At 38.5% G+C, this 27,761-nt stretch overlaps 1 protein-coding gene across 1 annotated transcript; it reads left to right on the top strand.

The window, feature by feature from the left end:
- Positions 1–1,144: 1,144 nt before the first annotated feature.
- On the top strand, positions 1,145–26,637 carry LOC140241617 (M-phase inducer phosphatase-like). Its single transcript, XM_072321354.1, has 13 exons — positions 1,145–1,344; positions 3,422–3,519; positions 12,851–12,902; positions 14,039–14,083; positions 15,155–15,407; positions 16,647–16,835; positions 17,673–17,789; positions 18,466–18,571; positions 18,879–19,108; positions 20,488–20,619; positions 21,596–21,757; positions 22,932–23,183; positions 24,999–26,637. The coding sequence occupies exons 1-13, from the start codon at positions 1,220–1,222 to the stop codon at positions 25,128–25,130; spliced, it is 1,893 nt and encodes a 630-aa protein (XP_072177455.1). The 5' UTR covers positions 1,145–1,219; the 3' UTR covers positions 25,131–26,637.
- The last annotated feature ends 1,124 nt before the right edge of the window (positions 26,638–27,761 follow it).

The following is a 27,761-nucleotide window of genomic DNA, read 5'->3' as shown; positions in this document are numbered from 1 at the left end:
GCGTAGCAGAGTGAGTGGAAGATCTGTCTGTTGTGAGGGGCCGACCATATTAGTTTTTTTTTTTTAACTACGACCGTACAGTCAACAAGAGGCCACTGAACAAGAGGCAGATTTATAAGTTTAGGGAAGAAGGAGTTTGGGTGTTGCTGAGTCCTTGATTGTGATACACAGTGTAAGCATCCTTGCTTGTGTGTGTAGCAGTCTACCTGGACACGGTGTAATTTGGTGATCTGTTAGTAAATTTAGTGATTGTGAGAAGCTGGTTGTGGACCTTGGAAGTTATAGAACATCACACAAGCTAGAGCAGAGGATGTTCTTGTTGATGTTGGACTCGTGGAGTGATGTCCATCCAACTCCTGCAGCTGCTGCATTCTTGATACACTTTATGTGTTTAAGGTACAAGGTTCATGGCAGCATTCATAGCATCTGTGTCCTATGCACTAACTTACTAAACAACAGCTGTCCTTATCTATTAAGGCTTAGGATGCTGTAGGATAATAATTTCAGCACAGTCATGACCATGATTGCACATTAATAATGGACTACACTAGAACCCTTATTTACAGTACCGGTACTACATTGTACATGTTGTACTGCTCTTGACCTCAAGTACCAGGTATAGAATGATGTGATCATAAACTGATTGCGATTGATTGGACCGCAGTAAAAGTTATGAACAAGATAACCAGCCCTAAAGTACCAACAATGATGAACTCATCAGCTTGAGCAAAGAGGGGTGCAATGCACATATTCTTGGGCATGCAATATGCTTTGTAATGCCCCAAGCTTCAGAGTTGTTCGGTTACCTACATGTAGATGCTTTTGTTCTTATCAGTGTCAAGTTGCATTACATTCTGAGTAACCAAAGTTAGTCAGACTGTTTGACACCAAATTGATATTGTGCTCTTCTTGTTTCATCCACAATAGCCTACCATTTGATGCATTTCTTAATTATTATTTCTTTTTCTTTTTTTCTGGTTGTTCGTGTAATTTTCCATCAAATCAGATCCATCAGCCTTCAAGAACGTACTTGAGCCAGATGAAAACAGCCTACACCTAGCGGCCCTTTTTATTCACAGACGTATCATTCAGTATCAAGCCCAGCAACGCATCCCATACCTGGTGACTGAACACTTTCCTCAACTCCCAAGCTCAACGTTCTGAGAATTCATCGTCTCCGTCTTTATTCCCAACACGCTTGCGGACTGAGTTCAAGACCATGGATCGGAACAGGAAGAAGTTAAAACTGCCGCTGACTAGCGAGGGTGTCTTCTCGCCTTCATTCTCCCAGACCCAGTCCAGTCCCATGACGGCCCTCTCTGCTTGCATGGGAGAGCTGTCATGGTAAGCCACATCTAACACTTGTAACAAAATTCTCATTTACAAGGAAATAGGGATTTAAACAGACAGGGGAGGAGTATTTCTTTGTAATATATTTTCTACATAAAAATATAAATTTGCAAAGTCGGTAAGTTGGTCATATACTTACAACGTTGTACCTTAGCTGCTTATCCTTGTATATCCTGATTTGTTTAAAGTAAATGATGTATCAAGTATGTATTGTTTCATATAACTCTCCTCCTCCCCTTAAAAAAAGAAAAAAGAATAGCACTGATGTTAATGTTAATACTGATAATTATTTTTCAAATTCATGAAATTCTTCCGTCGAGATGTTTTCATTGCAACTGATTGACAAATTGCCCTACATCGACGTAAATAAGCACTGAATTGATCAGTGTTTTAGTAGTAGCCATGATAAAAAATCATGGGCGTACATACTCGAGCAGGATTCGAACCTACGACCTCCTGATCACCGGACAGGCGTCATCTCCACTAGACCACCGAGCTTTCGCCCGACAGCAAGTGTTGGTTCTAGTCCTTATAGCATGCAGCGGGTACTGCTTTGTTATTCAAATTGATGAAATTCTTCCGTCGAGATGTTTTCATTGCAACTGATTGACAAATTGCCCTACATCGACGTAAATAAGCACTGAATTGATCAGTGTTTTAGTAGTAGCCATGATAAAAAATCATGGGCGTACATACTCGAGCAGGATTCGAACCTACGACCTCCTGATCACCGGACAGGCGTCATCTCCACTAGACCACCGAGCTTTCGCCCGACAGCAAGTGTTGGTTCTAGTCCTTATAGCATGCAGCGGGTACATGAATTTGAATAACAAAGCAGTACCCGCTGCATGCTATAAGGACTAGAACCAACACTTGCTGTCGGGCGAAAGCTCGGTGGCCTAGTGGAGATGACGCCTGTCCGGTGATCAGGAGGTCGTAGGTTCGAATCCTGCTCGAGTATGTACGCCCATGATTTTTTATCATGGCTACTACTAAAACACTGATCAATTCAGTGCTTATTTACGTCGATGTAGGGCAATTTGTCAATCAGTTGCAATGAAAACATCTCGACGGAAGAATTTCATGAATTTGAATAACAAAGCAGTACCCGCTGCATGCTATAAGGACTAGAACCAACACTTGCTGTCGGGCGAAAGCTCGGTGGTCTAGTGGAGATGACGCCTGTCCGGTGATCAGGAGGTCGTAGGTTCGAATCCTGCTCGAGTATGTACGCCCATGATTTTTTATCATGGCTACTACTAAAACACTGATCAATTCAGTGCTTATTTACGTCGATGTAGGGCAATTTGTCAATCAGTTGCAATGAAAACATCTCGACGGAAGAATTTCATGAATTTGAATAACAAAGCAGTACCCGCTGCATGCTATAAGGACTAGAACCAACACTTGCTGTCGGGCGAAAGCTCGGTGGTCTAGTGGAGATGACGCCTGTCCGGTGATCAGGAGGTCGTAGGTTCGAATCCTGCTCGAGTATGTACGCCCATGATTTTTTATCATGGCTACTACTAAAACACTGATCAATTCAGTGCTTATTTACGTCGATGTAGGGCAATTTGTCAATCAGTTGCAATGAAAACATCTCGACGGAAGAATTTCATCAATTTGAATAACAAAGCAGTACCCGCTGCATGCTATAAGGACTAGAACCAACACTTGCTGTCGGGCGAAAGCTCGGTGGTCTAGTGGAGATGACGCCTGTCCGGTGATCAGGAGGTCGTAGGTTCGAATCCTGCTCGAGTATGTACGCCCATGATTTTTTATCATGGCTACTACTAAAACACTGATCAATTCAGTGCTTATTTACGTCGATGTAGGGCAATTTGTCAATCAGTTGCAATGATAATTATTTGTTTTTTATTACTGTTATTGCTGACATAATTATTATTACTACTACTAATAACTACTACTTCTACTATGATTACCATTATTGTTGTCATAGTCATCGTAATGACTATGATTACTTCACGATTATTCCATGATGATGATGATTATTATTATCTTTATCATCATTTTTCATCATCATCACTCATTATTCCGTCTCGTTCACCAGTTTCGGTTCCACCCCAAAGAGGAGGTTATCAATGTCGAGTATAGGGGATACCCCTCCAGCTAGGCCTCTGTTCCATGGAACCTCTCCACACAGCTCAGGTAAGCCGACCCAGTAGATCTAAAGATATTAAAGATGAATGATGTTCACGATAGCAGATATTTCATGAGAGCAATTGTCCCTGGAGAGTCAAATTGCGATATTATGACATTCATTTGGACTTCCCTTTATCTATGAACGTTCCATAACTCTCCTTTGTTTCCCAACAAAGTGATTGTCTTGTCTTTTATTTCCTAATTAAATCCTGAACTTTGTGTGAGATATCTCTTGCTATTCTTCTGCCTTCAAAAATGTCTCAATTCATCTCTCTATATTGAAATATAGTCAGCTCCACTTAAGTCAACAGTACATATGTTGAATAATCAGCTATGAAAATAAAAAAAGTCCCAATTTACATTCATAACCTTACCTGTGTTATACCTCCGTAAATGCAGAAGTCGAATATTGCGTAGGTTGGTGCGCTTTTCTTCAGTTCCATCAGGATGAGCTTACTTGTAATTTGAGTTAACTGCACCAACTTGTGTTCATGTTGACTTCAGTGAACAGAACAGGATCAAAAATACAGAATATAGGAAAGGTTTCTTTCAAATTTGACATGAAATGTGAAATGTTACCGATATAGATAGTTTCACATGTTTTAATGAAACAGTAATGTCAGTCATTGAATGGTATAAAAATCTTAAGTTTTGTCGAAAAATTCAGAAATTAGGCCCTCTTTCCCTACAAAGTCACTGCTGAGTCGATACAATGCTTCAATGCATAGCTAAGAATGTTTTGTCGGTATTTCATTTCTGGAAGACAAGTCAGAAAATATAAACATGTTTTCGAACAGGAGACTTACCAAGCACTGACGTATCTCCTCTATTTTGAAAATTTGTTGTTTTTTTTTTGTTTCTTTGTTTTTACCAGTATAACTGATTGTCATTATGTTTATTAGATACATGATGCAATCAAAGAATATTATGTTTACCATTTTCATGAAATTTCTTACAAAGTATGTTTTGTTTTTGGACATATGCATCACTCTTTTTGTTGCATTCAACTTCAACGTATAGGTAGCATTTCATTGCAACAGCCATGCATGTAAACAATGTACATTGGAGAATGACATTTCCCAAGCCTACATATTTCCGGAGTAGTGACCTCATTACTTTCACATTGTTCGTAACCTTTCATGCAAGATGTTTGTAAAGATCATTGTTTCTGAGGTTTTTTTCCACGCTCGCCCAATTTCCCAGGGATCATATTGCTCCTCAGAATTTGACTGCTCTGTTCTGTTGTTGATTGCAGCTCTCCCTCTTCCTGCCCTTGATCTTTAGAGTCATCTAAGAAAACTGTGTACTGATTTCTTTCCTCATTTCTGTCCTAACTAATGGAGACCAGGGAAATCTTTTTCTTCTCATTTTATATCCTATGTTTGAAATGTTTCTGTCGTGTCCAAGTTCTTCCTGATGATTTGGTTCAGGATTGAACATGATTCTCCATTCATCTTGCCAAGTGATTGACCAAGTTCACAAATAGGGATTTATTAGAAATAAATTTCATTCAAACTATGAATTATTGCAGGATACTCACCATGATTTTTTTCTTTATAGGTTAAGAATACAGTGCACTCCCGTTATAACGAACACGGTTATAACGAAATTCCGGTTACAACGAAATAAAATTTAGGGCCGCAACATTATCAACTCTATGTATTTTTATTGTTTATTCATTCGGTTATAACGAAATTTCGTTATAACGAAAGAAAACTGCCGGTCCCGAGGACTTCGTTATAACGGGAGTCCACTGTAGCAACATTTAAAGAAGCCAAATTGTCTTCTTTTTTTTGGGGGGGGGGGGTTTCAGATAATAGCATCACATGGTGTTTCATTTAAATGAGAGCAGCTCATTTTTTATGTATTTATTTATTTATTTTTAAACAGCTTGGCAGACACAAATACACTGTAAAAAGTGAAAGCTACATTGATGTTCACAGTAGGGTGTACATGTGTTTGTGTGTAAAATCATTGACTTTCAATTTATTGTGGCCCAAATATTGTATAATATGACAACGTTGCACGCTGGCACTGGTCAGACGGTCTGCACCAGTAATAATCACTGTCAGACCAGTAAGCTTTTCAGGAATGGACCAGAAAAGAATGGAAAAACTGGGTACCTACTGGTCCAACAGACAGGTGTGACCAGTAGAAAAAAAAAAAGGGGGGGGGGGTTAGTGTGCAGCCCTGAATAAGGGATAGGTTCTAGGTATGCATGCTACATTTACCTACCTGGGGTCGGATGGGGTACATTGATGTACTTTTGATCATAGAATCTGTGATTTTAATCCTTTTGCTGCCTTTAAATGTGATCAGTCAACCTATGCTTTGCTCTCTCTCTTTTTTCCCTCATCATGGACTGAAGTTCCTTTAAATTTGAAAAAAAAAAAAATAGAAAGATTTTCAGATCACCATAATGTATTAGCATGTGTGTTTATCATATGACAAAGGAAAATGTTCATCTTTGAAACTTGTCTATTGCTAAAAGCTAAAAGGTCAAATTTCCATGTGCCCACGTACTTGTACACCTCCTGCCAGCACGCCCACCTGGTTTCTTAATGTGCTTTTGATACATGATGAATTTCATTGAGCAAATCAACCAACAAAAACAATTCAGCCATGAAAGCTTTCTGGCGTTTTACTTTTTTGAATGAGCAAATTACATTTTATACCGTATATTGAGATGAAGTACCATAGGCATTAATGCCCCTCTTACACTGGAGGGAGAATGATCTGTCCAAAGGATTTGAAATGCTATGGAGGGCAGGTTGTAACTTCCGCAAACTAGCATGTTAACCCATTGAGGGCGGACTGATTTTGCTACATCACACAGTACATTTCCCATAAACCCCTGCCAGAGTATACTCGTGACTCGTCTCCAATGGGTTAAAACCTGAGGTTGGAACATTTTTTTTATATCATGACCATAGTCATCTGTTGAATTGAATAGCTAGTCAGTGTCCTTTAAAAGTAATGATACCTTCAACTTGTAATATGTGCATGTACTACTTTCCATCATAATCATATCTGCAGTGTAAGGAAGCCCACATTAAACAAAGCCAGAGCTAGCTACAGCTTCACAATATATGTTGTGTTACCAATTTGTTTACAGAACACAGAATGTAAAAATATATAGAATTATGTTTTATGCGACTGTAATCCCTTTCCTGCTAAAAGTCATCATGTCTAGTTGTGAACAAGGCTACCATAATCTGATTTGAGAGATGTAACTCTAATTGATCTCATGTCTGGGGAAAAAAAAATTGATGAAGGTTCATGTACAGGTCAATGAGGGCTCATGAGTTGATGACTCCATCCCCCCCCCCCCCCTCCAGTTTGTGTACTTGGCTAGTCTAGATTCTGAACTCTTTTTTATGATACTGTATATTCATTTGTGCTGCTATTAACAGTTTGCATCAGGTGGAGTGGTGCGTGATCCCGAGAACATGTCGCCGTGGAAAAGGATAGTCCAGACTGACTACTCTCAGCTGTTAAATGTCTTTCCCCGCAGAATTTTGAGGGAGCACGTTAATGATGTGTGGATAACAAGTGCGTGAACTTTTTACCTTGGTAGTCAGCGGAGAGCAACTGGTTTGGACTACACAAATCAAAATACTGTCAAACCTGTCTGTAGCGACCACCCAAGGGAGACGAAAAAAGAGGCTGTTTTAGACAGGTGGCTGCTATAGAGAGGTTCTTAACCCTGAAAAGACTGGGGGGGCCTAAAAGGCCCCTCCCCCTCGACATTTCGCGCGATTACTCTGCAACACGCAATGCTCTCGCCGCGATGCTCTATGACTTTTTTCTTTCGAGTTTCCCGCACATTTTGACACCAAATTTGTGACGCCCGGGGGTACGGTTCTGAAGTTACATAACTTTTTATACATGCATGTGAGGCCAAAAATGGCTCAAAAATGTGATTTTGTGTACAAAGTCAATGCAAATTGAGTGTTTTCACATGGTTCATACAAATATGCTTATTTTTACTCTCAATGGCTAAAATTAATTTGTTTTAGGAGTATTATGCTTCAAAAAGTGTCTGCCACAAATTTTGTTAAAAAAACAACAAAAACAAAAGGTCGAAAAAAAAACAAAGAAATACATAAGAAATTCATAAAACAATAAAATAAATAAGAAATTAATTTTGATACCGAATTTTTTTTTAAGTACATTTGCTAAGAATGCCACAAAGAATAATTTGACCAAAAATGAGCACTTTTGGAGCTTTATATACTGATTTAGATCAAAGAGTCTGATTTCTCGCATAAATTAGAATAATTAATCAAAATGAAATAAAAGAAGACTATTTTGTAAAATTTAAATATACGATCTTGTAGATTACATCGCACACTACCATTGTGCAAATTTTCGTGGCGATCACGCAATCCACGGTGAATCAATCAAAATACAAATTCAGGATATGAAACTTTAACTCATTGCCCACATCTTACAGAAAACCCCATTCAATTTGCTTCATTGGTCAAAGAGAAATGAGGAATTTTGTAGAGGATGTCAGGAGTCTCTTCCCTCCAAGTCCTGTCTATTGTATTAACACGCAAGAGCATCGAAGTGCTAAACTTGGAAGAATCAGACTCATGACATGCTGTACAACAATCCACATTTCTCTGTGACCGCTTAACCAAATTGAATGGGGTTTTTGCAAAATAGAGCTAAGATGTTATGTTTTTAAGACCCTGGGGCCTGAAGTAGCATTTAGACAGTTTAATCATTTTGGGTGTTATCAATGCAAAAATTTGATTGTAATTTTTTTTTTTTTTTTGACATACTGTACAGTCGGTTCTATACGGCAGGTGATCTGCCATAGATGGGTGGTCGCTTCGACAGGTTTAAATGTATAAAAGAGTCGAGAATCCAGATTAACTCAGTGTGTAGCTGCTACTGATATTACTATTTCCTGACAATAAGCAAAACTTCAAAACTCCATTATATATATTTTTTTATTTGAGGTCCAATTTTGTTGGAACTGCTACCACAAAGCACATAGAGGTCCAGCACAGAGGTGCATTATACCAACTGACTAACTTAGATCTTGTGAACATTACATTGTACCCATACCTACTACCTGTATCATAGCATCCAAAATACGGTATACATCACTCCTGCAAACTCCAGTACACGATACAAAAAAAAAAAAAAAATGGATAAATAAAGATCAGGAGAACATTGCATATTACTTTATGCAGGGCTCCACACTAACTTTTCTTTTTGGTGGCCCGATGGGGCCACCAAGATTCATAATTTCACATTTCTGGTGGCCTGAGAGAAAAATTTGGTGGCCCCCCCCCCCCCCCAAAAAAAAAAAAAGCAAAAAAAAAAAAAAACTCATTAAAAGTCCTGTTTTTTTTTTTGATGTGTCAAATATTTAAGGCTTTATCATAGTAAGAATTGAAAGTTGGACATATCTTCTCATAAATAAACCTCAACAAATTTGCAACACTCACTCTCAGGCACTCATTCAATCCTTTTCATCCATCCTTTGAACAAATTCATCTGCTAATTTTGGTGCAAAAAGTTACGAATTTTTTAACATACTTTTCCCAAAATTTTGGTGGCCCCAGGCGGGCCACCAAATTTGCCCTTTTTTGAAATTTGGTGGCCTGACTTTCATTTTTGGTGGCCCCGGGCCACCGTTAGTGTCGAGCCCTGCTTTATGTAGTGCCAAAATTGTGGAATCCATTACCTGCACAAAATTAGAAATTCAACATCAAATAAAAGTTTCAAATCAAAATACAAAGCAAATTAGTTTTTTTCAAGAATATATTTGTAAGATCAGATCAGAAGTTCTTGAAGTGTGGTAGATCTTATCATTGTAATTATTGTTAGTAGTATCATTAACAAATAATACAAAATTCAAAATTAATTCCAGTACTTGGCTAGGCTTATGAATTACGATATATTGATCACAGCACTAGTCAATTTTTGAATTTTAGTGTCCAAATTCTTTTGCTAGTCGCAAAGTCGCTAAGCATGGTTAGCGTATTACAGCTCATTCTTTCTTCATTTGAAGTTGTAGATGATTTGATATTGATATAAAAGTGTTAACAGCATTTTCATTAGCTCCTTAAATAACGAACATTGAAAGAAGAAGAATGAAGGAAAAGTACGAAGGAACTGAGATCCATAAATGTCTGCACTGAGACAAGCCTCTGCCCGTGTTGTTGTCGCAGGATGATAAAATGGTTATTTCATCAGTTTTGCTCTCGCTCTATTTCTCCGTCACTCACGCAATATACGGGCACTGGGGATTTAGTTCACAATCCCATGTGATGCCGCAGAACTGTGCGATATCCGAATGGATTAAAAGCTCGGAAATATTCCTCTTTGTAAACGGGATTTACAGATGTTTACGAGCAAGTGCAGATGAGTAATGCCTGGCATTAAAGAGCCACTGCCTTCCAGAGCTAATGACGACATTTGTCTCTCTGCATCAAGGGCTTACTTCGGCCAGACGACATAAATTGTGTTTTCTCAGAAGTTAAGCCCTGCCAATGTGGGTATACTGCCAGACATACGGTGTGTTTGTTGTACCTTGTGAACAACACAGCTGTAAACAGTGTGCGACTAAGCCACATCATGCGACTTTTTGTAATTTAAATGACAAGTCCCTTTCTTTCCTTTTAGTTTTTGTTTTTCCTGTCATTTTCTTTTATAATGGGAGAGGGGTGAATGTAGAGTTCATGCTATGATTACAATTACCAATTTTGACTGTCAAAATTGTTTTGATTACAAGTAGTTGTAGTTTAGTTTGCTTTTTTGTGTGTGTACGTTTGTTTTTTAATTGTCAGAGGTGGTTTTTTTTCTTGTCCACTGCATTGTCCAAAGTTTTACTAAATTTGCATCCTTCCTAAACTCATACCACCAGTAGGAACTTGAATCTGTCTCCTGTTGTCCCCAAAATCCCTTGTGTCTGTTTATTGTTAAACTTTTAGCTGCAAGCGTTATTGTTAAAGTTTTAGCTGCAAGCTCCCGTGTTCAATTATTCATGGTAAATGCACTGGTTACAGAACATGTGTATTTCCATGGAATGAAGCCTTTACATGCATTCCCATTGAGCTGAAACTACAGTTGCTAGATTTGTCACATGAGCAGCTCATGTGACAAATCTAGCAACTGTAGTGTGCCTTTAAAGTAAAGATGGAAACATGTTTCATAACACTGATTTAATAAAAGAGCAGGGAGAATGTGGAGATGTCATAATCCATAAAGCCATGTTATGAGCCATCAATTTCAACTGTGCTGAATTACAGTTTAGTCTCTATTCAGACCTGTCTGGATAGTTCACACATTTTATAAAGGGCGTATTTGTTTTTTGGTTGATTGTTTGTTTGCTCACGTGAGACAAAGTACTCAAGTGAGCTATTGTGATGACTTGTGTCCTTGTATGTTGTGCGTTGTGCATCATGGGGTGTGCATCGCCTGGAGTATCACAGAATGGAAGGGTCGCACAATGCAAAGATTGACCTGCAAATTTTCTCAGTCTTTTCACGCCCGAATCATGTTGGGTCTGAAAGCGCCATGTTATATACCTGTGACCTACATCATGTCAGTGTAGGCCGTTTCAACTTGGGTGCTTTGCGTGAGAATCCACTCTCTGATCGGGCTGACCTAAGTTGCAAAGAGAGTGAATTCAAACAAAGACAATTCAACAAGTGAAAGTTTCTGTGAGAACTGGATGACAATTAAAAAATATCAGATAGTTATAGACTTATGTCCATATTGTTTCCAGCAGAATGATACATGTATCAGTCATCTTTACGTTACTCCATAGACATGCAAGTGTGATGAGGTTTCAGGCGGCCCCAGAAGTCTCTCATTTCCTGGCACACAAATCTTCTCTAGATTTTCCTTCTGAATTATCAATACATCGAGAAGTTACAAAATTATATCGTGAGGTGCACCAAGTTGCTTTTGAGTTGTAATGCAATGAATGACTTCGCAAAAAAAAAAAAGCGGTTGGGATTTATATTTTTTGCATCTTTACAAGAGGGAGTGATTTTCCAATTTAATGTACTCTCTCCAGTAGGAGTGTAGTAGCTGCTAAGAGTGAGAGCATCATTACCTTGCTACTGTGGTGTTGCTGCTCATTTATACTTGAACTTCACAACTTTCTCATCCTATGTAAGAGTTGTTTTTTTTTAATTGCAACCATAACAACAATAAAATTGATCAAGCAACACACTGAATAAGTAATAGAATTTAAAATCATCAGCTTAACTTAACAAAAATAAACTGTATCATTGTTTTTTGTCACTTTTATACTCTGTCTTTTTTTAAGACTTGAATGGCAGTGTCTACACATTGGTCTGATTCTATTCTACTCATTAAAAGCCATTATTGATAAGAGGAGCGTTCGTTCACACGCATGCTTCATTCCGTAAAGTATGAACTCTTCCTTGGGCACATGGACCTATACTGTGTAGGTTGTCATTGAGCAGAAAAAGTACCGGTAGGCTTCAATTAGTTCACTGTACGTTCTCTTCAAGGGCACAGGGAGGGGGGGGGGGGAATAAAGAAGATGGAAGCCATGCCTCATTCTTGAGCTTCGGATTGCTGCTATCTTAGCTGGGGATTATCTTGTCACGTTTATCTCCAAAATTATGATGTCATACATGCGTCGGTGTGGATCAACAGATATCATTAATTTTTTTTGGTTGAAATCCTCATCAACCGTGCATGGCATGTTTATTGAATCTGGTTTATTGTTTGGAAAAAAGTTTGCTTATTATGGGCATATTTGCATGTTTTTGAAATGAAAACATTTCACTTCATAAATGACAGCCCATTTATTCATTAGAGAAAAAAATAAAAGAGATGTACAGTATGTGTGTGTGTGTGTGTGTGTGTGTGTGCGCGTTTGTGCATGTGTTTTTTGTTTTTACTTTGGAAGAGTGTTTTTTGCCTTTTGCTGCTTTCCACTTCTCCAGTGCTGATTTATGACATGCACCAACCTACTTTTAATTCTAGTACGGTACCTGGGAAAACCTGTTTAAATAGCCTAGGCTAGGGCTTGAGTCCTTACCTAAAACTGAGCATGAAATGTTTGGCAAATAGTAATATAGACTGAATCTATTTCTGCATAACACATCATGTGTAATATGTAACTTTGCATTCAGAATGAGCCTGCATACAATCACCAATTCTCTCTTCTTATTCCTGTATGATTTGAGAGCTGTTGCATGACTTCAATATACATGTACATCAAATAGATGTGAACACTGGAATATATGTACAATTTACATGGTGTACTGCTGTAAGCCCTCTCCTTTGTGATATACAATGTATACCCATGTGTTTGTTTTCCTTTGAATCTTAGGTGGCAGTGTTCATACTCATAGCCCAAGTGAATCACCATTCCCTGCTGAGCAGTAAGTAAACCCTGAGAGAATGAATTTGCCAATTACTGCTAGGGTAAGGCAATCATACCATGAAAAACTTACACACTTCATATGATTATACAATGTCATTCCTGCAATTCAGATATTTGCAGCGAAGAAGTACACAGACCCTGTCATAAGGTCATGGCAATGTACAGTCCTGTCGCACATTTTTGTTTTTTTCGGAGAGATTTGTTGCAGATATATGTGTTGAACTGCTTTCCCTCATATTCTGAGAACATGAAAGATGTCAGGTTCCAGAGGCTCTTCACATCCTCACCTGTCCATGACTGTCTCTCTATATTTAAACGACCTTTCTGGCCTTGCATAACATTCGGTTCTTCGACACCTTTTACACATAATTGGTTTCAGATTCAGGTTCGATAACAAAATGATTTATTCATTCATTCATTTTTTGTCCTCGTCCCTTTTCCTCCGAGCCCCGGACATTCATTACCCATATAATGCTCCCTTTCACTCTGGGGAAAACACAGGGAATTAAGCAGAACATGGGCATGACTTTCACACGATTGAAACGGGTCAGTTGGTGAAGAGCTGTAAAGATCATGGGAAACACGTTCTCATCCAAATGTCGGATCATGACCACGAGAGAATGCTCAAAAATATGATTCTGATAGAGGAATCCCTATATACAGTTGGTTTAGATGATGATACCAACTGCTAATTTTAAATCAAGCCAGTATGTCCTAATATATAAGCAGACCCAAAATATGTACTTCATATTTTGTCAGTGAAGAACTTCAAGATCATGGGAAACATGTTTGCATCCAAATGTCAGATCTTGACCTCAAGAGAATGCTCAAAATATGATTCTAAAAAAAGGAATCCCTATGCACTGTTGATTAGATGACACTACCAGGTGCTAATTTTAAATCAGGCCGGTGTGTCCTAAACTATAAACAGACCCAAAATATGTATTTCCTGTTTTGAAGCAAAGTGACATGAATAGTTAGCTCTATGGGTTCACGGTATAACTTTGAAGTTAACTTTTAGGAGATGTGCATACAAGAATAGATCAGAGAGAGGGAGAGAATCGAATGTTTCCTTGAATTAATTATCAGAAGCTGAATTTGACAATCTGAGACTCCTTTCTTGTTTCTTTTCAGATTCCATCCCATCCAACTGCAGCAGGATCGGCCAGCCTCTTCTCGGTAATATCTGGTGATCTTTTCTTCCTGTATCTAGCAATGAAATGAAATTGAATGAATACTAAAAGAAGGAAAGTTACTAAGAATTACATTTTTCTTTTGGTTGCAGTTATTTTCAATAGCCTCCTCATTACTAACTTTAAAATTGCTGGCACATTTTAGGAGATTGAAGCATCTGTTTTTCTTTTAAATTGGCAACGTTTACTCTATTTGTTTCTGATATAGTGCAGATTAAACTAGTTTAGCTAGGTCCATCTACTGTAAAAACTGTTATTTTCGCATGCAGAGGTCACAGACATCTTCGTGAGATGTTGTTTTCACGGTGTGACACCGAGGCTAGACCTTTAGTGCATTCATACCCTATCACGTTGCAATATTTTCGTGCGTTGTTAGAATTCGACAACCCCAACAGTTAATGGTGAAATTCGCAAAAGTTAAAATCTAGCTCACAAAACTTACAGCTTTTACAGCATAGTCTGTCCCAGATATGAAGTACGCAGTGAAAATTAGAGGTGCCGATAAAGTGGTGACAGGTTGTGATTCCCACATCTCCTCATGAGAAAAGGATGCGGGGTTGTAAGAGGAACAGCAGTCGCATTTACACAGACAAAGTAGCTGGATAACAATCGCAATCCAAATTCTGAGATTTTTTGCGCCTGTTCAGACAGAGGGAAATGTACCACTAATTGCCAATCGCAATAATTTGTCGACCAAATTTGCTCGTATGCCCCAAATCTACCTGAATTATTACCTTTCCCATGTGTTCAATCAAACATGCCTATTTTGCATTACGAGATTGAGAGTTTTGAAATTTTTTGTCCAAGCACTCACACACTCCCTATGTAACAAATTGTCCCGATAATTCCGAAATAATTGCATGGTTTTTTGGGATATGGATCATTGTGCGGATTACGCTTTTTACTTTGGATAGTTATGTCCAAACAGGCACAAATTGTGAGATTTGGATCACGATTCATATCTTAAGATAATGTATCTCATTAATTCGCATTGATGTCAATCCCTACCGGTGGGTTCCACCTCTGCCAATCCTGGTGTTTTTTGCTTCTCTCCTAGGCACTCTTTACAATTCAAACGGTTCAATTCAATGCCAGTGAGACTGCATCATCACGACACCCCCTCCTCCTCCCCCTTCCCTCCCTTCGGGCCAATCGAGTTGGGGCAAGGGGCGCAGGGGCCGCAGGGAGGAAGCGAGAATTCGGAGCACGAAGGGGAGGAGGGAGAGAGCGGAGGGATTTGGATGCATCCGGTGGGGAAGAGCAGGGAAGAGGAAAGGCGTGAGAGAACAGCAACATCCAGGATCTCCCTGGTATGTTTATTTTCCGGTCTGTCTGGGTTTGCATTGATTAATTCATTCATTATGCCGTTGGTTTGTGTTTTGTTCCAAAATGAAGTAGACCTAGCTTACTGGTGACCCTGTAGTACCCTAGAGTACAATGTGCCAGAATTACAGGGTAGTCTAGAGTACGGTAAGTCACAAAATTTGTACCACTGTAGTTTACAAAGTAAAAGTAGTTCAAGTTTATGGCTTTATGAATTTGCATCTCTGGAATTCATTGTGCATGGCAGTAATTATAAGCCCTCAACAAGGTCTTCCAATTTTCAACCTCAAACTATTCAGCAAAAGAAGAAGAAGAAAAATTGGTCAGTCAGTGTCCCTCTACTTCTCATTAATTGACATCCACTTTTCATGCTAAATAAGTATTTTTATGTCTTCGTCCATCTATCCTGTTATTGCAATTCAAGGCAAACTGGACAATGGATTTTATCAGTAATTGGCCCAGGGCCCTGTTTCATAAAGCTGTTCATAAAGTTACACACGACTGTACGAACGACTTGAATATGGCAAGCCAAGTGGGTTTCCTAATCATTGTTAATTTCAGCGAGCTAAAGTTGAAATTTGTAGATGATAATGATTATTCTTACAATTAAGCACACTTTTTTAGTTGAAAGTGCCTTTTTGCCCCAATGTAGATGAAATATTGACATACAGTCATACTTTGTTAAAAATGTAAGGAAAAAAAAATAGGCACACATATTGGCAATTCATATACTAGTCATTCGTAAAGTCATGTGTAACATACTTTACAAACAGCTTTATGAAACAGGGCCCAGATATATTACTTGAGGTGTAGACACCCCAATTACATGTTTGGGAACATCTCCTCATGTCAGAGTTTACTTAAATTCGGCACAAAAAAACAACAACAACAACAACAACAACATTTTCCAGTTGTAACTTATGTCCAGTGTTTAGATAATTTGACATGAAGGGTGGAAATAAGTAGATTGTTTCCGTGAAATGAGAACGTTGAGCGGTCAGAAGTTGCTTCTTTTTTCCGGAAAAAAAAGAAAGGAAGTTATTTCTAGTCATTACTCTAATAGCAGCATCCAGCATTGATGTAACTTTGTGAACAAGGTAGTAATAGATTGACAATAATTTGCATAGTGGTGCCCAGAAATATGGCATTGTTTTTAAAAAATGGCTGCTCTCTGCGGGCCTTGCAAACGATTTTTTGCTATCTGCCGCCCTCTATCCTTATCGCAGCTTGACCTCCCGTCTCCGAGCGAGGCGGAGGAATACGCAGGGTCCACCAAGTCGTCTCCAAGTGGGGCGTTTACTTTCCGCATACCCACGGGTAAGCCACTCTCAGCCAGAGTAGTGCCCTCGGACACCCAGGCCTTTTCATTCGGCGCAATAAACTCCAACAGACCCACTTCGGCACCTGCCACACTGGTGAGTGTACAACAGAGCTGCCAAGTCCCCCCGACTCTATCGAGGCATGAGGCTTTGTGCAAGCGTCAATATCACTTCATGCCTGGATTATACAATATGTATAAAAATCTCCTTGATTCAAAAATGATGTTTGCGCATTGGGATGCACGTAACATAAAAGTCTCTCTGACTGATGAACGCGGACGTTCCAGGTTGGTTGCATTGTGCGTCGCAGATTTCACTGCGTCCTCAATTGAAAGCTCCCTATTGTCAGGACCGACAACTTTCATGAAACGGTGCCCTGATGGCTCCATGGAATCTTTCTGGTTTTGATGGGTGACTGACAGCAGTCCTGGGGTTCTTCAATACCACCCCACAATACGCCCTGATCGATGAGTATGATAACTCTCATACGTGGAACCTTCCCTATTTGGATGCCTTTACCACTATCCAGAAGTCGAAAGAACACAATCACCAGTTGCATTGGTTTTTAAAACAAATAGTTAGAGAAAGAAGAAACAAAGAGACTCAAATCAAGAAGGGTGTTTTTCCTGCCTTGTTATGGATTATATTGTTCACAAGTAGCCATGATTTGTTCAGAGTTCATTGAGATTTAAAGGTAGGATCTAAATCTAATGAAATAAGCTTGATGTCCTCACAGAATGATTTGCTTTGTATTGAGGAGTCTGTTTTTAGAAATATCATGAGGGAAGCAGCATTTTCAGTTGTCATTACAAAACTTTCAGGTCATTCCTTTCTGTTTTGTTATGTTTCTGTTTTGTTTTTTGTTTTTGTTTTTGCATCTTCACTCTCCCTTGATTCATTGTGTGTTTATTTGTTGTTTCTCTGTTTAATTAGCTGGAAGATGAGGATATCGAACTCCGGCATGACAGTCTGACTAGTTCTAATGATGATGAGGATGACGTCAAAGACAACGATGGATTTTCAGAAATATTTGATGCAGATACACAAGAGGTATGTAGGTAACCCTTGATATGGAGAAAATGCTGATTTATCCTATCAATGTGAAGCTTACCATCTTGCTGAAACAAAACAAAAAATGAATGATAAAAACATACTTTAAAGAATCTTTTTTTGAAGAAAATTGACTGCGTTCCTTAAGTTTTGTGGTAACTGAATTTTGATAACTCAAAAATGGGAAATGTTCACTTAGACCAGTTTTTCTGCACAGTACTGTAAAAATGGAAATTTTTGTAGTGTGGAATTTTTTGCACATTTCACGCAACCAGAAACTAGCGCAAATATAACTGCATGCAAATATTTTGCTTGCCATATGTTCCAGTAATTAAAGTCTTGATTCCGCAGAATTAAAAGCATGCAGAACTAACAAGAGAGTGCCATGATGTTTGCATGTGTTTTTATTCAGCTGAATGTCGACCCATTACTATTGAAAGAATTCACATGGACAAATCACAACAATTTACGTATTTGCCTTTTTGTACTTTATGCAGTGTTATCACATTGCTGGAAATTCATACTGCTAAACATTTTCAAACCGATCAGATATTTGCCATATTTACAGTGCTCTGTGTGGCTATAGTTGCAATGGTCATATGATGCTGCTGTTACCACATGTTAATGTCCTAAACCACACCTTTCTGCCTTTAACCTTTTGACCTCTGTCACCAAGGGAACAGCACCAGGGTTTTCCGCCAGTTTTGCTAGTCTAATCCATGGAGACCTGGTCAAGCCACACACCACCGCAAGTCCGTCAAGGCGAATGTCGTTTGAAGGCAGTAAGTTCAATCTGTAGGTGTAGTTTCAACCTTCACAGCCGGTGCCATGTTTCATCTCTTTCTTTCCACAGTTCATACGTAATTGAAATGAGGTTAGTCCATTTGGATTTAAGTCAGTTATTTTTGATATTTTGATGTGTGCAGAATTCGACCACTATAAACATGTTAGATCATTCAGTACTATATAACAGATTTTTTTTTTCTCCAGTTTAGACTTTCTGTTTTTTTGTTCATATTGGCTACAATTCAAATGTTCCCCTTTTGTACATTGTTTGTTTGGGTTTTTTTATTCACCGATTATGATCAGTGCCCCACAGCGGTCTAGACTGCAATGCAATAACGACCACACCATCAGCCATGCCAAAGTGCCGGAAAGGAATCTTCAAAGTTCCCAGCCAGCCTGCGATTGTGCGCCGAAATTCGTCCTTACTGAAGAGAGTAGAGCGGCCTCGGGACACACCTAGTCCGGTCCAAAACAAGCGACCCCGTAGCTCCACCCTAGCCAGTCCGCAGACTCCGCACACAGATCTCCATAAAGTGTGTACCAACTTTCATTGCTTTTAGACATTTTGAATTGCATACATTATTGTTATTTGCATACATTATTGTTATTTGCATACATTATTGTTATTTGCATACATTATTGTTATTTGCATACATTATTGTTATTTGCATAAGGCAGTCTAGCAGTAGATTACCAATGTTTACTGTGCTCACCGCCCCTATTTTCAGACCAGACAGATTATGTGAGGGCCATAGCACATTACCGGTATACCTTCTGCATGATGATTTTTTTTTTCTTGTTTGCAGTATTACATCGAGCAAAACAGGCCATGAAAATCATGTCTCATTTCCTTATCAAACTCACATGCATGTACGCCTTTAATTGACATAGTCACCTTGTCAGGGAGATTGTTGCCACTAAAGTGTGTGATTACACAAGGAAGCCCACTGGGTATGAAGCGTGCAGTATCACTACATGATTTAATTGAGGCTACCATGCACATGAAGTACCCTGGTTGCAACATGTGCTCTAGCTGTCTTGTAAAAACCAACATCTTATGGTTTCTTTGTCTTAAAGGGATGGTATCGTTTCGGTTGAGGTGGGGCTTCCAGTTTCCAACCTTTTTTATGACATTTTTTTGAGATAGGAGAATTCTTGTATGAAATATGAAAGAGCATATAATTCTAAGAGGAATTAAAAGTTTATTCGATGAAAATAGGTTTTGAAATGGCCGAGATATCCAAAACAAAGCGATCCTAATAAAAGGCGGGACCCATCTTTTATTAGGATTGCTTTGTTTTACTTTGTTTTAGGATATCCCGGCCATTTGAAAATCAATTTTCATCAAATAAACTAAATTCCTCTTGGAACAGTATGCTCTTTAGCATTTTATATAGTAGTTTCTAAGTATTTCACTAAAAGCTAATTTAAACGGAATTCTCATCACAACCAATACTTTACCATCCCTTCATATCATGAAGAATTGGATTACCCGCGGTAAATTCTTAAGGATGAACTATTCAATGTATAGTTGAGAGTGATAATTTTGGCAACAAATGGTGAGCAAATGCATAATCATTCAAATTACTTTTAATGCAAGATGTAAATTTATTATCTTATTCTGTTGAGAAAAAAAAAATGAAATTCATCAAATTGAGTCAAAATAATGACAATAACTATTGCAGCAGTGTTATATTTCTCATCACTTTGGGTAGCATAATGTCTATTTTCTGTCACAGCAGTTAAAAAGCATTCTACCTCTGTCTAAACTGTGCATAGGGATACATCATTTTCCCTCTTCATCTCGTCTATCATCTGTACTGTTGTTTTCATCCATTGTTCTTGTTTGAGTGCATTACATTGACACTGATGTATGGACTTTGTAAATTTCCTCTTTCGTTGTTATTCTCAGGATGCTCCCTCATCAAGGAAGTTGTTCCGCTCACTTTCGATGATGTCGCCCAACGACCCGTACTTCCAGAGCATCGACCACGCCCTGTCGGTGGAGGGGAGTCAAACGGAGCTGATTGGAGACAGGACGAAGGTAAGACGCGCCCCTGTCCTATTCTGGACTGTTACCTCTGACAGTGCCAAGAGATTCTGCTTGTGCAGGATGATATTGTCCATACTTGTACTGATGAAACAACGAGTGTTTCTTCCCATCATTGTTAACCCCTGGTATTGGCTTACTGATGTCAGATCAGTAAGGTTTTATTCTGGAAAAGGAGGAAAACTTCCCAAATCTGTTGTCAATCTTCAGCTAAATCATATATTTCAGAACATTTGCATAGAATGTGACCTATGTTTACATGCTTTTCACCTAATGTAGTCTTGCATTTTTTTTGGGGGGGGGGGGGGGGGAGGAATTTAGGCTGATTTTCTGGTAGGTCAGTAAGTCATCTGTCTGTGTGAATCTGCAGCTTCAGAAGCAGGGGATCTGCTAGGGAGTTTTTGAAGGTTTTGTGAAAACATTTTTTTACTTCGTCCGCCATGCATACATCAGTTTCTCCATCTTCTGGTCATGAAGACCCAAAAAAAAAAGAAAAAAAAATGTTTCAATTAACCCTGAAAAAACTTTTCAAAGCAGAAGTAGTGATGACACTGAAAGGAAACTCAAGAATTGCATATGCCTAGTGAGTATGCTAAATTCCAGTTTATCATGATGAAACTTGTCTTGTCATGACAGTTACTTTGCCTTTTTAAAGCCTTTGTGGTTTCATGCACAATATTGAGCAAGTGCACTTCAATAGAACCATAATATCAAAGCCACTTTTCTCAGTATGCATTCTGATATGAGGCTGTCTATTTCTCATCTACAGTTGGTAAGAAATGTAAGGAAGGATTTTGAATGCCTATGAATTAGTTCACAGCTTTCTGATGACATTTTACCGGAGCTGTGAGGTTGTGAAAACTCGTAGTGATGGACTTACGTCTCAATCCATTGTGAAAGGTTCTATGTGTAGATCCTTGCTTGTTAAACCCTGTATCTCTTTTCCCCCTGCCCACGGCCATCCGTCCAGTCTTGCTGCCTGCCCACCGTGTGCGGCAAACAGAAGGACCTAAAGAGCATCACACCTGAGACCATGTGCCAGCTGCTGAGGTCGGAGTTCAGCGACGAGATCGGCGAGTATTACATCATCGACTGCAGATACCCCTACGAGTACGCGGGCGGTCACATACAAGTGAGTGGAAGGACGAGAAGGCGACTGTCGCTTTTTGTTGCCTGGTATTTGATGTCTGCAGTAACAACAAAGTGTGATGAGTCTGGCAAAGCGTAACGTAAGGGGACTACAAACTAGCGAGACTCACTTGTAAGGGAGTTCCTGTAGTGGCCCAGTGGATGAGGCTGTGGACCATAAATCAAGATGGTCCTGGTTTGAGTCCCCTGGCTGCCAGTAGACTTGGCACTCTATCTCAATTGCACAGTCTTGCAGAGCCGATTTAAAGGGATGGTATTGTATTGATTGAGACGAGGGCTGAACTTTAACTTTTTGCGAGATACTAAGAAACTACTTATGAAATGTTGCAGAATATACAATTCTAAGAGGAATTCAAAGTTTATTTGATAAAAAACGGTTACATTCGTCAATTAAATCATTAAATTGAATGAATTTCTCTCCAAATTGAATGAAATAGAATCTAAAAGGTTTGACATGAAACAAACTTGAGTGTTAAAAGACGTAAAATGAACAATGAGAGTACAGCATTGACGAAAATTGCTTGAATATGAACGCCTTCTCCTAAATTCAGATGTAAATCTGATGAAATTTGGGTGGGAAAAACATATTTAATCAGTCGTCAATAAGAAAGTATCATTTGTTATCTTTGTAGCTTTACCTTGCTCTTCCTGTATTCCTCCCCTCCAACCCCCCCCCCCCCTTCTTTCTCTCTCCCTTTCTCACTCTCGCTCCATTGCTTCAGCCTATAAATTTCTTCCTGTGTTTTGTTGATATTTTATCCCCCTCTGCTTTTCTCTCTTCCAAAAGTTGCTAGTTTGGGCCGTGTTTAGTAGTGGCTATGATGGCATTCAGATACACATCTCCTCTTCGGTCCTTTGTCCCAAGATCAATATTTACTTATAAAATACCGAAATTATGGAATAATCTCCCTTTGTTTGTAAGACAGGCAGCTACAGTTTAAGACCAGGTTAAAAACTCATCTTTTGAACAATGCATTCTATGTTTGAATCATGTATGTCGTGATTATTACTTTGTAATGCGTAGTAGAGTATATTATTGTATTAGATGCGCAGCACAAATGTCCTTTGTTATTATTATTATTATTATCATTTATTGTTTTTTCAGTAGTGATGTATTTCTCATCTTCACATGTTATGTTTTCCATTTTTCGTCTCAGGGTGCAATCAATATCTACCAGGAGGAGGAGATAAAGAAGATGTTCCTGGATCACCCCCTGCCGCCCCTCACCACCAAGAAGAGGCGCATCTTCGTTTTCCACTGTGAATTCTCGTCGCACCGGGGTCCCCGGCTCCTACGGTACCTCCGAAAGCACGACAGATCGGCCAACCTGGAGAACTACCCCGCCCTCTTCTACCCAGAACTCTACCTCTTGAACGAAGGCTACAAGGCCTTTTACCATCACAGCACGGTGAGACTTTGTCTTTAAAGGCTTTATTTACCATTTGCAGATGAAACAAAAACCCAGCTTTAGTGCTTCAATATAGTTCTAAAATGTGAGTTAGGGATAGAAACAACCAAATGTGAAGATTTGAATCGGTGTAATCAATGTTAAAGGGACTGTACAGTCCTGGTTGAGGGTGAGGATTTAGTTTGTAAGACCGTTTTGCGAGATGATGGGAAACCACTCTATGAAATGTTAAGAGCATACAATTCTAAGGGAATGAAAAGTTTATTTGATGAAAATCAGTTTTGAAATGACTGAGATACAGTATCTAAAAACAGTTAGGTAAAACAAAGAGATCTTGGCCTGTCAATTTTGTTATGATCGCTTTTTTGTATATCTCAACCATTTCAAGGCCAATTTTCATCAATAAACGTTGAATCCTTCTTGAAATTACATGCTCTTTCATATTTCATAAGAGATTTTTCATTATCTCACCAAAACTGTTATAAACTTGAATCCTCACCTCAACCAGTACTGTACAGTCCCTTTAAGTATTTTGGATAAACAAAATGTGAACAATAGTTATGATAAAAAATGTTTCTAGACAAAACCGTCTACAGTTATGGTTTAGAGGGGAAAATGGTAATATCTCCTTATATTTTAGACTCTACTACAAATTTTTATATGGTAGGATGATTTGTGATACAACTGACCTACACATATCATGTATCAAATGTGATATTTCGAACATTTTTTAAATCACTGCTCCCAAAATGTAAACAATACTTTTAAGCCAAATGGTGATCTATCACTTAGTCAACTCCACTTCTGCTAATAGCAGTTCAGTCTCAACCCACATGATCTGATCCTGTTTTGTCTACAACCAGTTCGTCTAATGACCATTTAGTCCAATTGCCACTTAGCCTCATTACTAGTTTATCTACTTCCAGATGGGCTACACTAACACCCATGGTACAGTAGTCAGAGGAAGTCTGAAAAAAATCCAAATAGGCAAAATTGCAATTAGACCCGTTGGTCATTAGGCAAGAAAATGATTAGCCAAACTGGGCATTAGAACGAGTGAGGATTGGACCAAACAGGCATTGGATAATATTGATAGTAGACCAAATGAGTGTATCCCTAGTGATGTTAGACGATCTGGGAAGTAGACCATCTGATTTTACACCAAATGGCAATGAACCTACCAACTAATTATAGCAACCAGTGACAGCGCATCACAAAACCCACAAATAGTTGCATGGCTTGATTTCCAGTCGGCATGAAAATGTGCATCCAGGTCAACTAGATAGATATTTTTTGGTGTATGGGGTGTTTGCTCACAGAGTTACTTCTTTTCTATATAAATTGGAAGTGGAAGTTTAGAAACAAAATACTGGTATCAAGTACAATGTATTTAAAGTGTTTTTGATAGTTTCATTTAAATCCATTTTGTTTTTCTGGCTCAAGTAGTTTTTCTTAATTTTTGCTTGTATTTTGCTTGCATAACATTGTATTGAATCAAGGCTACATGGCATTTTCTTCTTTTCTAATAAACTGTGAAAGGCCTTATTTGGCAAAGTAATGGTAATTTCACATGTAAGGTTGGAATGCCTGTACTACTCACTTTTTATCCATTAGATTTGTAAAATCAATTAAAAAATGTGTATTATCAAGGGACATGTTATTAGTAATGCATCTTATAATATAGCAGCCAGTTAAACTGTTGATGATCAAAGTTGTGATCGTAATTCTCAAAGCACAAACCTTAGCTTATGCCTTAGACGTACATGTAGCATTGATGTTTTATGCACTGTAACTCTCCATTGATATACATTGCAGGAGTTTTGTGAACCAAAGAGCTACATACCAATGGACCATGAGGCGCACACTTCTGAGCTGCGCTCCTTCAGGGCGAAATCGAAGTCGGGCGGAGAGAAGAGCCGACTAAAGCGGTCTCAGTCCATACTTTGATAGTGCATCACCTCGCATGCATGGAATGTTCATGTTTAAGGTGTGCGCATTCACCTGGATGGGCATTCGCCGGGACTGCAATTTGACGATGCCAAAAAGTTTGACTCAGTCTTATCACCTCCAGAGTCATCTTTCTAAACTCTCATCCCTCTGCGTTCTGTGTGAGGCCAGTATAGAACGAATGCTGCCAGTGTGTGAGTTTTAAGTATTATAGACATAATATGATGGTGTGATGTATGCATGACCATGTCCAGCGCATGCAGGAGATGGTAAACGGCCAGAACGCTCCAATTTTTTTGGTTTTTGCTGTCGAGGCAACCTCAGGGACAAGTCCTATTGAACCCCAAATGTGATTGAGACTTTGAGGGCAATCTTCAGACTCTTGAGGACGAAAGGAAGAAGTATCCCCTCACCAGATTTCACAGATGACTGTCGTTTTTCTTTTACAGATTATCATGAATTTGAAGTAGGGCTGGTTCAAATTTGAGTCCATCTTCAAAAAAAAAAAAAAAAAAAAAAACACTCTTCTGTCCGCCCATGTTTTGACCATTCAGCTATGCATCAAACAGTGTTGGATAATGTATTTGGCAATATATAGCAGTGGAATCTTAAATCATTGGTCAGTTTTTGACAAAAGATGTCTTTACCAATGCTCCGCCCCCTGAGAATGGTATCAGAGTTATGTTTCGTATGTGTGTGTGTGTAGGGTGTGATGTGGTGTGTTTTAATTTATCTTTTTAGTTGTCGATATTGTCCTAAATTAAAAATCTAAAGAAAGCATCCCACTAGGATCTGTAGGGTTCATGAATTGCGAAGCAGCATGGATTTCAAGATATCATTTCACTTGTGTAGTTCACTTCATCTGTTGTCGAAACTGTTAATCTTCACCGGGATTCGTCTTTTTCACTCAATCCTCCAGCCACATGAAAGGTTTTTCTGTGTGTCTGGATGTATCTGTGTGTGTTTGTGCAGATGTGTATGCATGTCTAAATTCAATGCATTATGCAATATATGATAAGACTTTTTTTTTAAATTTTGTTGATCTTGTACAGATAGCTCATAGTAATGATGAAATATAACCGTGGATGCAGAAAATTTATGAAAAAAAGCCAAAAAGGAAACTGTGATTTTGGCAGTAATGAAATGTTGATGTAATCATGAATGGGATGCTCATGCATGTTTAAGATCAAATGATGTGATATGATTAGCAATGTCTTCTTCACATGTCCACTGGTGCTACCCCACATGTGGACTTGTGATAGTGAGGACAAGTTTGACCGATGGTAAGTAATGGACACTGCCCATAGCCATGTCTTGTAATTGGTTTTAGATCTAGTAGATTTCTGTCGGGGCTAAGAAAGTATCGTGATAAGCACATTAGCCATCTTAGATCCCCGACATGGTGTGCGACTTTAATCCAGGTTTTGCACCGGCCAATCAAATACATGTACTATTCATCAATCAGTTAACTGCAAAGACATGCCTCCAGTGCCATGTGTTGTTTTTGTTGTGGAGTTGTTGGGGGTTTTTTTTGTTTTGTTTTGTTTTGGTTTTTTTTTTTTGTGATAGCAATGTAATGGGTCTTTATTAAGTGCCATATATGGACTTGTCAATTTGTTGATTGAGTCCGACAATACAAATTAAGTCTTCACTAATCTTGATATCAGTGGACTTCTTTTGATAAAGCACTCATTCACTAACTACCAGATTGGGTTCATGCATATGATAAAAGAGAAACTCTGGAATCTTGCAGCTATGTGAAATGTAAGAAGAAAAATCATAGATGAAAAATGGTCTGAGTAGTTTATACATTGTAGACGAAGTTAGATGTAAGAAAATCAGGATGGCTGACAACTTGAAAAAGAATAAAATCTTCAATTTGAATTAGTGCGTTAGAGTTATCAAATGCCTGTCCCCATATGAATTATCATTTACTTAATTTTGAGAATTTCCCATGAAAAAAAAAAAAAAATTGCAGTGCGTATTAGTGTGAGTTTTGAATTTCATAGTTTAAATCATGGTATGTATCGTACAGTTATTTATATTCTTATTTTTTCTGTGCTTTTTGTATTTTCTGATAAAGCTGTTTGAGATTTTTTTTTCTTTTAATGTTTTGTATTCCTCAGTATAATAATGTTTGCCAGACATGTAATTACTGTAATTATGAATTGTGATAATATGCACTTGTGTTATAGCAAAGTTTTTTTTTCCCTTTCTTTATCTCCTTATTTTGTGGGTATCGTTTAAATTGCAATATTTTCATTTTTGTACATAAGAGAATGTGTACTATGTATCATATATTCTTTGAAAGTATAATGAATAGATAAACTATGATACGTCAAACAACAATTTTGTACAGCAAGATACATTTGTATCAAGTGTACTAGTAGCAAAGAAGACCAGAGTGCATAGCAGGTGGAATATGAATTCTCGTACTGTCCTCTTTTTGTTATATTTGTGGAATATGAATGAATTTTCCCAAAAATTGCTGCGTGCTTGTTTCATTGCATTCAAAGTTTGGCCCGCCACTTAAATGTCTCAAATGCCAATTTAGTTGCCTTTCCAAAGTCTGTCTTGTGCTTTGCGATGGCAAATTTTGAGTGAATTGGTTCAACGGTGACATAATTTTGC

Source organism: Diadema setosum, chromosome 18 (genome assembly GCF_964275005.1).
Source record: "Diadema setosum chromosome 18, eeDiaSeto1, whole genome shotgun sequence".
Taxonomy (NCBI): Eukaryota; Metazoa; Echinodermata; class Echinoidea; order Diadematoida; family Diadematidae; genus Diadema; species Diadema setosum.
The sequence above is the reverse complement of the archived record's forward strand: the minus strand, read 5'-3'. Positions and strand labels throughout refer to the sequence as shown.

What these genes read in the sequence shown, in the direction of transcription:
- LOC140241617 (XM_072321354.1), top strand. Translation starts at nt 1,220, where the DNA reads ATGGATCGGAACAGGAAGAAGTTAAAACTGCCGCTGACTAGCGAGGGT. An exon ending in TGCATGGGAGAGCTGTCATG is followed by an intron (nt 1,345 to 3,421) that starts GTAAGCCACATC and finishes CTCGTTCACCAG; the next exon opens with TTTCGGTTCCACCCCAAAGA. An exon ending in GATCGGCCAGCCTCTTCTCG is followed by an intron (nt 14,084 to 15,154) that starts GTAATATCTGGT and finishes CTTCTCTCCTAG; the next exon opens with GCACTCTTTACAATTCAAAC.